This window comes from Schistosoma mansoni, chromosome 1, assembly GCF_000237925.1.
Source record: "Schistosoma mansoni strain Puerto Rico chromosome 1, complete genome".
NCBI lineage: Eukaryota > Metazoa > Platyhelminthes > Trematoda > Strigeidida > Schistosomatidae > Schistosoma > Schistosoma mansoni.
The window spans coordinates 63,989,146-64,004,310 of NC_031495.1; the positions used below are offsets into that span (position 1 = coordinate 63,989,146).

The 15,165-nt window shown below is 37.2% G+C and overlaps 1 protein-coding gene across 1 annotated transcript in view; it reads right to left on the bottom strand.

Moving 5' to 3' along the window:
* Positions 1–15,165, bottom strand: part of Smp_001100 (hypothetical protein) — a gene marked incomplete at its 3' end in the record, with an annotated part of 88,121 nt that overhangs the window by 9,289 nt on the left and 63,667 nt on the right. Inside the window, exons 13-16 of the mRNA XM_018795185.1 lie at positions 14,579–14,659; positions 8,187–8,402; positions 1,128–1,217; positions 45–236 (exon numbers count right to left, since the gene is read on the bottom strand). Coding sequence (XP_018649523.1) covers positions 45–236; positions 1,128–1,217; positions 8,187–8,402; positions 14,579–14,659 — 579 coding nt within the window. The remainder of the gene's footprint in view (positions 1–44; positions 237–1,127; positions 1,218–8,186; positions 8,403–14,578; positions 14,660–15,165) is intronic.

Below are 15,165 nucleotides of genomic sequence, written 5' to 3' on the forward strand. Positions count from 1 at the left end.
CAGATCTTATAGGTACTTGATATTAAAAAAACCCGGATTTTTACCTTTATTAATCTTGCGAATACAACCTTCGGTTTGTGTAAATTGATATTCTGGTAAACAATCACATTTATAAGAATTTCTACCAAGATTTAAACATGTACCCCATTGACATTTGTTTAATACATCATTACGATTACATGGTGATTGATATTGATAAAACGGTGAATTGAAATCTTTCTTCAAATGGTCTATATCTATAAAATAAGAGAACAAATTGTATAATTAGTAAATGTAAGATAAATAATAAAGATCAGAAGGGGCTTTTTGTGGAGATTTCAGTATTTTCATAGTTGAAATCATGAGTCAATTGAAGCCAGACCATCATGGAAAACCTGGAAGCACTGGACGACCGTTTCGTCCTATCATGGGACATTAACACCGTTGGATGCCAACCGGCTCAGTGGTCTATCGGTTAAGTGCTCTGGCGCGAGAATGATAGGTCCTGAATTCGAATCCCGCAAGTGCGGGTCCGTGAATGCGCACTGCCACTGAGGAGTCCTATAATAGGACGAAACGACCATCCAGTGCTTCTAGGTTTTCCATGGTGGTCTAGCTTCAATTGACTCATGATTTCAACCATGAAAGTAATGAAGAATATATTATCTTCAATATACCTATTGAAATAACATAGTAACAAGACTTTATTTGAAATCAGTTTGTACCTGTATCGATGATGGATGGAATCTCGATTGTGATACAGAATACTTGTTAGAATTCAATTAAATCTTCATTTGTTGCTGTTTACTTGTATCTTCTCATTGTTATTTTGGACTGCAATTGATTAGTCTGTTGTTAGCATATGTGGATCCTGCCTGCCTTGATATTGCGTGAAGTCACAAGTTTTATAAGCAAAAATGGATAGTGGCTAGCAGTGAAATCCAAGACATGCTAAGTGGATAACGCGATGGCGTTTGAAGCGAATGGTACTGGGTTCGAGTCCCAGAGTGAATATCAACTCTGTGATGCAGATACATACAGTTGACGAGTCCAAAATAGGATGAAACGCGCGTCAAATTGGATTCCATTGCCAGCCACTATCATGAAGTAAGGTATATTTTATTTTTATTTAGTATATCATAACTTACAATTATTATGTTGTTTATTGTTCACTGGACGTGAAGATTTCCTGATATCTTCAATACTTTCATCATTTTGCCATACATTGTTTGCTCCTTCTATAAAAAAAGTTTGAGTAATAAAGGTAATTAGAAATTTAGTAAAGAGCAATAGCTACGATTTTTCTGGTTAGCGTTTTTTTTTTAGCGAGATCACCAATGTGCATTACAAGGCAAGCCCTAACTTGGAATCCAGAAGGAAAGCGGAAAAGAGGAAGGCCAAAGAACATATTACGTCGGGAAATAAAAAGAATGAATAAAAACTGCAAGGAACTGGAAAGGATTGCCCTGGATAAAGTTGGATGGAGAATGCTGATGAGCAGCCTATGCTCCTCGACGAGGGGTAACAGGCGTAAGTAAGTAAGTAATAGCTACGATGAATATACTGAATAATTAAGCAACAATAAATTGGTAGGAGAAAAATGTGTTTATGATTCATTGATTGAATGAATTATTGAAATTACTGAGTAAATAATTGAATGACATAATCCAGGCTCAATTCACAACCGACTAGATCTCAAAACACTGAACTACTGACCAAACGGTTGAGTATTTGAATATATATATAAATTAGACCCGTTACCCTCCATGGAGGAGCATAGGTATCCCACCAGCATTCTTTATCCAACTCTGTCCACAGCAATCCTTTACAATAACTTACAGTTTATATTCATCCTTTTCATGTCTGCTTCCGAATCTCGACTCAGTGCATTATAGCTGATCTCAGTTTGTGATGAAAATTATCAATCTAATTTCTAACCTTAACCATCAACTATAAATCATAATTCTAATTCTTCACACTGCTATATATAGTTATATAGCCCTAGTTATTAGGTGGATAGTCTAAAGGTCACTTTAGTGCCGCTCAAAGGTCATCCATAAGTTATAGTCACACCCATAAGCCTATAGCAAACAGATAGGTTAAACAAAAAACTATTCCTATCATTAATGGGTTTTGTTGATATTATAGTAATTTAATAGTTGAATTCATAGGTCAATTAAAGCTAGAACACCTTGGAAAAACTGGAACCACTGGACGGCTGGTTCGTCGTTCTAGTATGGAATTACTCAGAAGTGCACATCCATGATCCCGTACTCAGTACTCGAATTCAGGACCTTCGGTTTCACGAGCGAACGCTTAATCTTTAGACCATTGTAACCTAAGTTTCTCGGTTTGAATTCCGCCTATGGGATCTCGAATTCGCATTGCTGAGGAGGTCCATACTTGAACGAAATGGCCATTCAGTGCTTTCAGGTTTTCACTATTAGTCTAACATTGATCGATTCATGATGTCAATTTAAAATAAATATTTGTTACCTATCAGACTAGATCGAAGTTAGTGCAACAGTTTGAACCTGCAAATCGGTAGTTCAAAATAGAGTCATTTAGACATCAAGCTACATTCCTAAACTTCATGTTAATATCATGTGTCAACTAAATAAAATGTTTTCTAGATGAGTTAAACCATAGTTTCTTAACTGTTTCTTATTAACTGATTATTTAAGATAACTATTTTATTCTTTATAAGCAGAAATGGATAGTGGCTAGCAATAGAATCCAATGAGAAGATACAAGTAAACAACATCAAGTGAATTTAAACTTCACCCCATTGCACAAACAGGTAGCTACCAGGACTCAGTATCTAAGTGAATAACACGATGTCGTTTGAAGCGAACGGTACTAGGTTCGAGTCTCAGAGTGAACATCAACAAGTCTGAAATGCAAGTACACCCAGCTGACGAGTTCGAAATAGGACGAAACACGTGTGAAACTGGATTCTACTGCTAACCACTATCCATCTTTGCTTATAAAGCTTGTGACTTCACGCAATATCGAGGCAGGCAGTCCACACAGGATTCATATATGCCAACAAGAGTCTGATCAATTCTAGTCCTAAATAACAACGGGAAGATACAAGTCAACAACACCAAATGAATTGAACTATTTCATGGTTTCATTTATTATTATTGTCGATATATTACTGCTTGTACATTGTCAAAATCTTCTGTATGTATGTACTTTTGTTTGAAATAAGAAATGTCTAATCATTTAAAATTTTCTGTCATATACAATGAAGGTAATTCCACAGCATGTGTCTAACTAGTACACACTTCTATAATTGTCTATAATTGATTTCATTTACATTTCAGTTATGTATAATCTCAGCTGATGTTAAATCTTGTAAAGTAACTGTTTGACAAAAAGTAATTTTACAGAGAAGATTTTTTAAAGATTTTGTCTAAGAATATTATCTGTACAAATATTAAGGCATTGAATAAAATACCCCTGGTACGGCCAAGAGTGGGGAGAGTCCACTCTCCCTCTCGAAATTCTCTCAGATGGCCACGAGTATATAGCTTCTGCCATGGAAGTCCTACTCACTGCATTCTCGTGGCCGGTGTTTGTTTACGAAATTGAGGGGACGAAAAGCGAATGTCCGGCGCTTTAACAGGGTTGGTGGACACGGAGAGTCCACCTAGGGGAGTTGGAACACCCTGATTCCAAATCAATGGTGCACATGGGCTTCAGTATCCTGAGGGAACAAATGGTGTATGAATCAATCGTTAGTCACCAGCTACCATGGGACTGCATCTCCTCGCGATTTTCCCTGCCTTGTGGATCAGATCTTTCGATCGAAACCTCCGGGTGTGGCTCATTAAGAAAACCACTTGCTTCAGTTTGGGCACCCGAACAGTATCACAGCCCTCACACAAATGAAACGAGATTTGTGTGGCGCATATATATCTGGTGCCCCTTTGTACCAATATATATGTGTTTAAATAAATAAATATAAATGAATGGAATAATGCTAATATTTTGTTTCATTAGTAAGCTTTAACATACATAAAGGAAAAACCAACATCCTGAAATACAACATGGAGAAAACCAAACCAAATCACACTTGATGGAGAAACTCTGGAAGATGTGTAAACGTCTATGTATCTGGGTAGCATCATTGATGAACTTGGAGGATCTGATACAGACGTAAAGGTAAGCATTGGTAAAGCAAGCACAGTAAACCTACAGTTGAAGAACAACTATCAACCAATATCAAAACCAAAATCTTCAATGCTAACGTCAAGATAGTCTTACTGTACAAAGGTGAAGCTTGGAGAACTACCACAACCATCATTAAAAGAGCTCAAGTATTTATAAACAATAGCCTAAACATGATGCTGAATGTCCGTGGATCGGATACCATCAGCAACAGCCTACTGTGGGAGAGAACAAACCAACTTCCAACTGAAGGCGAAATTAGGAAAAGACGTTGGAAGTGGATAGGACACACATTGAGGAAACCATCAAACTGCATCATAAGGCAAGCGCAAACTTGAAATTCTGAATGGAAACGGAAAAGTGGAAGGCTAAAGAACACGCTGCGTCGAGAATTGGAAACAGACATGAAAAGGATGAATATCAACTGTAATTAACTGTAAAGGTTTGTCAGGGACAGAGTTGGATGGAGAATGCTAGTGGGCTACCTATGCTCTTCCATGACAGGTAACAGACGTAAGTCAGAGCATATTACTGGAAATCACCAAAAGTTTGGTAATTTCTGATTAATTTACGGAGTATTGTGCAGACGATTTCACTTCATTCTTTAAGTCATTTACATATTTATCATCCAGATGTAATCATTACTTAGTATTCAGTAGTTATGAAAGTATTTCATTTGAATTTTGACAAAATTATAACTAATTGGCTTACAAGGAATATGATTTTATAAAACGTTTTGTATAATTTAAGGTTGGTTTTTATCACAGATTGATCAATTATACAGGTCCTGGGTTCGAATCCCGTGAGGCGGGATCATGGATGCGCACTGCTGAGGGGTCCCACAATAGGACGAAACGGCCGTACAGTGCTTCCAGGTTTTCCATGGTGATCTAGCTTCAATTGACTCATGATTTCAACTATGACAATTCTAAAGTTCCATTAAAGAGTAGAGTGAAGAGAACAGTTCTTATAAACTAGCCTTAGACTCTTTAGCACTTTCTTTTTTGATTTAGTTTCGTTCTTTGAGCCAGATGATTTGGTCATGGAGATTTCATCGTCTTTCTTCTTCCATCATCTCAACTCTTTAGCTCATTAAGAACCCTATCAAACATTGAACCCATAATCATCAGGTCTTATGGTGAGCGTTTAATAAACAAAACCATTAAATTAGCATTGAATGGTTCACATTTTCGTAAAATCCAAGATCTAGTGAGAAAATCATCCCAATTCAGTCGGTGATAACAGTCCCACTTTGAACTTAGATGAACTTTTTCTGGCTACGATTACTCACTTCCGGTTTGAAAACTAATCAAGAATTATGTCACCAGTGAATAAGAAATTCAACTACAATCTGACAATCTCATGTTTAGTTATTTCCAAAGAGACCTGAAATTCTCAAGTTCGTTTATGTTCTTTAGTTTCATTGATACCTACTGCAGACGAGTTGAGTTTCACAGCTAAACAACTCTGCAGTATTTCCTAACTCTAATTAGATTTATTTTATCAGAATGGGTTTTGTGTATATTATAGTAATTTTAATAGTTGAAATCATGAATTAATTGAAGCTGAATCACCATGAAAAACCTGGAAGCACTGGATGACCGTTTCGTCCTATTGTGGGACTCCTCAGCAGTGCGCATTCACGATCTCGCCTCACGAGATTCGAAACCAGGACCTGTCGGTCTCGCGCGCGAGCGCCTAACATCTAGACCACAGAGCCAACATCCAACGGTGTTAATGTCTAACGTCAACCAATCCACGAAACTGAGCATCCGTTCACCATTGTCTTCAGTGGGTTTACTTTATAAATAGTTATTTCTTTTTTGGTTACTTTTACCAACTTATAGATTTAGTTAAGTTACGTAAGAATCAAACTCCACCTGTAGCTCTTCCGGGGGTTACTGCCGGTCCCATGCCCGGATAAAGGAATAGGGTTGTGCATGAGGTTAGCGACCCCATCCCGTAGACAAACAAACTCGTTAAAAAAACGCTAACCAGCAAATACATAAGAATTAAGAATGAATAATTTTCTTATGACATTTAACTGATTCCTATGCAATTATTTCAAAAAAGGGAAACAGAATTATCAGCTATCAGCTTTAGTTTGTTTTTATAGATCTAAAAGTTTCCCAACATTTATAACCATAAACGTTTGTAAATGAAGGAAAAAAAATACAATTATGCTGAAAAGTTTTCTTAATCTTAGTTACGAAAGAAAAAGGAGAAAAAAATGTATCCGTTTTCGAAAATATACCCATTTTGTTTCTGTATACCCCTCACCTTAATATTTCTTTTTTCATCTTTTTTTTTTATTAAAAGGTTCATCTTTCGTTTTATATATAATGATTATACAAAACTACTACTACCTTGATATTGTCTAAAGTCACAAGTATTATGAACAAAGATGGATGGTGGGTAGTAGTGAAATCCAGTTTGACGCGCGCTTCGTCCTATTTGGGATTCAACAGCTGGATGTAACTGCATTTCAGACTTGTTGATGTTCACTCTGGGACTCGAACCTAGGACTATTCGCTTCAAACACCATCGCGTTATCTACTTAGATACTGAGTCCTGATAGCCACCTGCTTGTGCAATGGGGTGAAGTTTAAATTCACTTGATGTTGTTTACTTGAATCTCCTCATTGATGTTTAGGACTGCGATCAATCAGTATATTGTTGACATATGTGTATCATGTGTGGACTGCCTCGATATTGCTTGAAGTCATAAGCTTTATAAACAAAGATGGATGGTGGCTAGCAGTAGATTACAGAAAGCTAGTTTCGTCCTATTTCGGACTCATCAGCTGGATGTATCTGTATCCTAGAATTGATGCTAAGTGAATAACACGATGACGTTTGAAACGAATGGTACTGGGTTCGAGTCCCCAAGTAAACATCAACTTTTGGATGCAGGTACATCCAACGGACGAGTCCGAAATAGGACGAAACGCGCGTCAAACTAGATTCCACTGCTAGTCACTATCCATCTTTGCTTATAATGGAATCTTGTGCTTTCTCGTTCTCATTATTTATTCTTAATACACGATCATGTGTAAATTATTGTCCTAACTGATTTGTTATGTTGGACTATACAGTAGATGGTTAATAGAAAATATAGACAGAGGACATCACATTTACAATATATGCAACAATGAAAAATAGTATTTCCATCCATACATCCATTTGAACGCTTACTTACAACTATTTACAAATAATTAGCACTATACCGTTTACTTAGTACTGGAATTAGTCAGGTTATACTAACTATGGGTTCTTGACTAAAAGAATTATTTACATTACATATTGGCCATTAAATTATTAATTATGTAATATTTCGATGGTGAATTGCTGATTAAGATCAAATTCTTAATGGTTTAAGAAGCGCTAGAAGTGGATAGGACACACATTGAGGAAATCACCTAACTGCGTCACAAGGCAAACCCTCACATGGAATCCTGAATACCAAAGGAGAAGTGGAAGACCAAATAACACATTACTCTGAGAAATGGAAATAGATATGAAATGAATGAACAAAAACTGGATAGAACTAGAAAAGAAGACCCAGGACAGAGTGGGTTGGAGAATGCTGGGCGGTGGACTATGCTCCATTTGGGAGTAACAGGCGTAAGTAAGTAAGTTTACATAACCAATCTAAAATTAACACATAACTTTGATTGGTAACTAACCAATAGATTATGTAACAAGAAGCTGATAACGACTAATTGCTAACTCACTTATTAGATACAAATTCATATACTTGCCTTTGGGATAAGCTAAGTATGAGGAGTAAATGAATAGAAGTTTAAATCTATAACTTGACGGCTGAAATCAAAAGCCTTAACCACTGTACCATAGTTTCACCATTCACAATAATAAATACATCATTGAAGGCGGTAATTTTACAATGCTTTGAATGAGAACTAGACAAACCAGGCTCTTTACAAGCTGAACAGCATAATCCTGTGAAGCAATCAGACAGGTATCAAGAACTCTGATGAACAAGATTAGAAATATTATAAATATCTACAAACCTTTATGTTTTACACAAGCACGCCCTCCATTAATTGCTAGATAACTAGGCAGACATTCACAAAAATATCCATCACCACCAAGATTTAAACAAATTCCTCCATTACATCTTTTTACAATATCATCTTGACCACATGGTGTTGATCGAAGACTTGTTCCACGTAAATGTAATTGTGTAGGTTTTTCATATGTTACATCAGATGAGTCTAGTTGTTTATCTAAGAGAAAAAAAGTTGTAAAAGGTATTGTTTAAGGATAAGAACAAAAGGTTTACAAACTATGAGTAGTTTTAGTGAATGAAGGAACTGTTCAATTAAGAGAATTCCTTTCACTTCTATGAAGAATGTAGTAGAAAATAATATCAGGAACCATGCTTGTTAACGTCTCAAGTCATAGAGTTAGACGATTTTCAAGATCCTGATTGAGACATTATGACGGATAAACAAGCGTCAATTTTAAAAATGTATCTTTTTGATTACTAACTGATTATGTGCGAATTACATATACTATGGATTGTCTCACAGAACGCAGATTGTCATCCATTCATTACTTACTTATTTACTTACGCCTGTTACCCCCGTCGAGAAGCATAGGCCGCTCACCACCATTCTCCATCCAACCCTGTCCCAAACAATTCTTTCCAGTTCTTTCCAGTTAACATTCATCGTTTTCATATGTGCTTCCATTTCCCGATGTAATGTGTTCTTTGGCCTTCCTCTTTTTCGCTTCCCTTCCGGATTCCAAGTTAGGTATTGCCTTGTAATGCACATTGGTGATTTCCTTAATGTATGTTCTATCCACTTCCAACGTCTTTTCCTGATTTCCTCTTCAGCTGGAACCTGGTTTGTCCTCTCCTACAGAAGGCTGTTGCTGATAGTATCCGGCCAATGGATGTTGAGTATTTTGCGTAGACAAGTGTTTATAAATACTTGTACCTTATTGACGATAAATGTAGATCCATTCATTAGTTTTCATAAATTCTGCCTTCGTTGTTGGAAACGCAGCATTACCATGTACTTTCTTCAAAGTGGCTTCCAGGATGTTGTCGGTTATAAAAATAGAAATCCAGTGTATTTGTGAAATATTAGCAGAGCTTTCAAGACGGCTATAACTTTTTCTGACATAATTGCGTAATAAAAAATCCCCAATTACAGTCGTGTTCTGGAATAGAAGGCAGGTCTGATGTCAACAAATACGAGTCTCCAGGTCAAGATTTGACTTGATAGCGTCAAATATATTGAGAAATCTATGAACTGAAGAAGTCGGTCGTCTCTCGACCACTGAATCTTTCATAAGTTCTAAATTAATTGTGACGTTTTACTTAACTCGTCAGTTTGTATTCGACTGAAAATAGGTTTATTCCTTCAAAATCATTATTATATGATTTACTTTGATCATGACAATTGCTTAATACTAAGATGATGAAACATTCTCTCTATCTTATATCCACATAGAATTGAAAATTTCCACCTCTACACATGATGGTCCTATTTTAAATTAGCTTCTTTTGAAGAGCTTAAATATAATCCATTTGAATATAGAACTAAGCAGTAGTATAAATTCACTGAGACAAATCTCTACTGCGCTCATCGTGACTGGTTTCAAGATGTATTTCCAGGAATTCTAGTGAGAAGCAGTGACCAGTGGAGTTCAACCGGGTCTGTTGTAGAGATATCAACTCACTGAAGACAATGGTCGACGGTTGTTTAATTTCGTGGATTGGTTGAAGTTAGACACCGTTGGATGTCGGCTCAGTGATCTAAAGGTTAAGCGCTCACAGACGAGACTGATAGATCCTGTGTTCGAATCTTGCGAGGCGGGATCGTGAATGCACACAGCTGAGGAGTCCCACATTAGGACGAAACGGTCGTGCAGTACTTCCAGGTTTTTCATGATGATCTAGCTTCAATTGACTCATGATTTCAACTATAAACTTACTAAAACCTCCACAAAACCCCCTTCTGATAAAATCTCCACAAAACCCCCCTTCTGATAATATCTCTACTAAACAATATTCTGACTGAATACTTTATAATTAACACTCAATCTGACTTTTAACCGAATCCATTTCATACCAAGTGTATACATACATGGTAATATTCACATTTATTAATGAACAAAATATCTTGATTGCTCTCATTAGGAAAATGTTATTATCATTATCAATAAGTCTTAGCAACTAGGATACTATGCAATCCATGTAGTTTATCATTTTAATAACATTAAATGTCATGGTATGAAAGGTTGGGGGATGGGGGGGGAGGGTATAGAATTGTTGATATTTACATTTGAAATCAGACATGTAATATTAGTTACACTATAGATTACATTCTTTAGATAATTATGTTGATATATGAAGTAAAATTTACCATTTGGATTCTTTTATTTATATTCTATATGAGGATCTCATGTATCTTGAGATTAAATCTGAAAATGCCTTTCATCGTAGACTGTGAATAACTGAAGAATCTATGGGAATTTCGAGGTAATGAATAGCTACTTGACCACATCAGTAAGCAGGCATTCTTATAGATGGGTCAGGGCTACTACTACTACTACTACTACTACTACTACTACTACTACTACTAACTCACTTCACTTATCTTGGAAGTCTGATCAGCCCGAATGGGTTGATGTCTGACGAAATCTCAGCACGGATTCAAAAGGCTCGTTTAGATTTTGACAACTTACGTCACCTATGGCGTAGACGAGATATCCGTCAATCAATTAAGGGACGAGTATACTGCGCAGCAGTTTGTTCTATTCTACTTTACGGCTGTGAAACATGGCCATTAAGAGTAGAAGATACTCGTAAGTTACTAGTATTTGACCACAGATGTCTTAGAAATATTGGTCGCATCTGCTGGGATCACCGGGTAAGTAATAGTGAGGTTAGACACAGGGTATTAGGAAATGATGGTAAATCAGTTGATGAGGTCATGAATCTTCATCGACTGAGATGGTTGGGCCACGTGTTACGTATGCCTGAACACCGATTACCACGACGCATTATGCTGACTAGTGTAGGGGATAGTTGGAAAAGAGTTAGGGGCGGCCAAACCAAAACGTGGCATCAGTGCTTGAAGTCACTAACTTCTAGTCTGAGCCATGTTGGTAGATTCAAACTACTTGGTTGGGGTCTGCGTGACTATCGTAACCAATGGTTAGAGACTCTAGGTGACATGGCTCAGAATCGATCACAATGGCATAGGTGCATACACTCTTTATCTTCCCTTAAACCTTGAGATTAAAATTGCTTCATAACGTTCTTCCTTCCTATACTATATCTTTATATACAACGTATCTTTTATATACTACCACCACTCGTCTCGTGTCGGTCTGCAAGTCAGCTTATCTTATCTAAATTAACTATTTCTATGAATCCGGTGTTCATCTTGTTGTGCTATTGAGGTATGGCAACTTGGACCGATGCATAAATGTGCCTGGTCCTACGTTGTAGCTGACTAACTGACTGACTGACTACTAACTCACATACAATTCAATTGGTTACAGTTTCTTACATGAAATTATGAAAATCTATCATAAAGACCGATCCGCATAAAACAGATGAAGGTTCTCAAATGGTTAAGTAGTTTTTCCTGTTGTTGGTCAAGAGTTCCTTTTAAAATCGGATGGTATTGTGTTTGATTCTTAGAATGGTCAAAAGTATGCATGGCTGAGGTGAACGTCACTAGGGAGCTGCAGGTGCCCAGTTCTCTGGAAGTTTTCCTAGTTCCTAAACTGGTACCAACATAAATCATATACCAACTATAAATAAAATTCATCTTCACAAAGCGTCTTCGACTGAAATGGTTGATAGTAACTTTATGTTTCTTAAAAAAACGATTTATAAAGTTAGAGATGTCATGGTTTTTGAGGTCGATGGTTTAGTTGCAATAAAGTAGCCAAGAAGTAAGAACGACAAATGTAATCAAATCATCCAGCTCAGAGACCTTAACAAGTTCAACCTTCTCATTCTGAGCTACAAATATTCTCCATCATTTAAACAAATCTAAAGACGTGTATTGTTTAAAATCTCCACAAAACCAATGCTGATGATAATCATCATGTGCTCACTAGTGAGTGGCTTCAAATGGTATATTCCTGGAGTTCTAATGAGAAGCATTGACCAGTGGAGTTCAACCAGGTCTGTTGTGTGATAGTAACTCACTGGAGACAAAGGTTGACGGTGGCTCAATTTCATGGATTGGTTGAAGTTAGATATTACCACCGTTGGATGTTGGCTCAGTGGTCTAGATGTTAAGTGTTCGCGCGCAAAACCGATAGGTCCTGGGTTCTAATCCCGCTCGCGTGCAGTATCGTGGTTGCGCACCTCCGAGGAGTCCCACAATAGGACGAAACGGCCGCCCAAAGCTTCCAGGTTTTCCATGGCGATCTAGCTTCAATTGACTCATGAATTCAACTATAAAATTACTAAAATCTACACAAAACCCCTTCTGTTAATACGTACATCTTAAGTGATTTAATACCTTAAACTGTATTTTCATTGAAATCTCTGTGAGTTCAGGACGCATATATTTATCCTCTGCAGATTATACCTAGACCTTATGAAGGATGCATTTCTGAAAAAAAATTTGGGGCTTCATGCGCTAAGGGAACCCATATTGGATTTTGTTTGAACGGTGTGAAGTTTTATGCAATATTTTAAATTCGATTAAAGTGGTGCTTATCATCACGACTAATTTCAAAAATAAAACTGAAAAAGTAATTCTTATGTTACTTAATTTTATTTCAGTAGTACAAGACACTTCTCATTAAGTGTGCAAAATCCTACTCAAAGCCTGTATGTGGCTCTGCTGAGTAGTGAGAGCAACCTTGCTACCTAATTTTGGCGGTCAACGAAGATCAGACTAATCCACTACTCTTATTCTGAGCTTGATTTACTCAGATTGCATTCTTTAAGGTTTTAAAATCATGATGCGTTGCCCGATTTATGTGTTTATGAATATGAGTTTCATAAGTCTAGGCTTAACTCCGCCTGTAGCTCTTCTAGAGTTAATACCGGTCCCAAGCCCGGGTAAAGGAGGAGAGTTGGGCATGGGGTTAGAGACCCCATCCCGTAGAAAAGCTAAATCGCTAAAAAAACGCTAACCAGAAAAAATAATTCAGCTGGTGAGCGGCCTATGCTCCTCGACGAGGGGTAACAGGCGTAAGTAAGTAAGTAAGTCTCGGCTTGTGTAGTTTATGTTTGTAGGTGTATGCAAATGGTATGAGAGGAGGTTGGCACATGGTGCGTAAGCTGAAAAATGTTCTGCTATATGTCTACTAAAATCAGTGGTCTAATAAAGTGAGTCGAAGACATAATAAAAAGATAGGATAGCAAATAACAGGAATATGTGACCATCAGCCCTCCTTGAGAAAGTTCCTACGCGTATGTGTATATCATGAAGTGCATGTACGGAATAGTTTGTACTAGTGGTACGCATGTACTGAGTAAGAGACAGCTAGTTGTAGCAAATACTTCTAAAAAGTAGTGTTGTCCATCTACCCTTCCAAGTGGATGAATATACCCAGATGTACGCTACGAGATGCATAATTGAAAACTTTCGTTACCGGTATTCACATAACATATGTTTTCTCACACGGTAGGTATACCTTTCTGTATGCCAAAGGAAACATTGATGAAAATTCATGTCATACCGGTATGTGTATAGATTATACTTGCCCATGATGCGACGCCTGCGCGCCGAGAGTCGGGGATCTCATCGATATCCTCTCGAAATCACGTCCATGCGGTGAGTGCGCGAGCTTCAGAAAGCGGATTCTAATCCAGATATATCAATCGGCCATACCGAGTGAGTTTCCACCGACCTCAGATTGCCGGAACACCAGAATAGCAATGAAATATTATTTTGGCGAGATTTTGAAGACTATATGAAAATTTCCTTACTTCTAGAATTCTGACTATATCACACAAAGATAGGCCTTTTTGAATTCAAGTATATTTAATCGTACATTAATGAATGTCATTTATTTTCATCTTGCGAAAACATAAACACATTTCTGACAAAATCTTTTCATCAACTTTCAGTAATATTTTGATAGTTGAGATCATGAGTCAGTTGAAGCTAGACCACTAGGGAAAACCTGGAAACACTGTACTGCCGTTTCGTCCTATTGTGGGACTCCTCAACAATGCGCATCCATGATCTCGCCTCGCGAGATTCGAACACAGGACCTACCAGTCTCACGTCAGAGCACTTAACTGATAGACCACTGAGCCGGCATCCGATAGTGTTAATATCTAACTTCAACCAATTCACGAAGTTGAGCAACCGTTCACCAATTGTCTTCAGTAAGTTCCTATCTCAGTAATATGTTATGTAATTCTATAAGCAATATGTATAGATCAAAAAAAAACAAATAAACTTACACTGTGAATAGGTTTTCTGTTGTTTCCCTGATGATTTTCTTGATAAACTATCACTTTGCCACCAATTATAAGACTTTTCATCTAAAAGATAAATAAGTAAATGTAAATATGAGTTACTATTTGTTTATTTATGAGGGGGCATTGTCAGGTGTACTAACTTAACGGTACACTTTCAAACCATTGTTGTGTATTTATGACTTCTTAGGTACCATATCAAGATGTTAAAAGACAGTAACAGATGGTATACTAACAATTGTTAGTTATGGTTGTTATATCCTAGTGAAGATTAAAGTACAGGTAACTACCGAGACCTATTAATGTACTAATGTTCCTATTGTAAAACTATTCAGTGATTAAATTCACTTAGTATTGTTTGTTTGAAACTTTTCATTGATGATTAAGGACTGCAACTGGTCAGTCTCTAATTGGTATATGTGCATGCTGTGCGTATTGCCTCGATATAGCCTGAATTCACAAGCATGGTAAGCAAAGATAGATAGTGGCTAGCAGTGGAATCCAGTTTGACGCGTGTTTCGTCCTATTCGGGACTCGTCAGCTGGATGTACCTGCATCTCAGAGTTGATGTT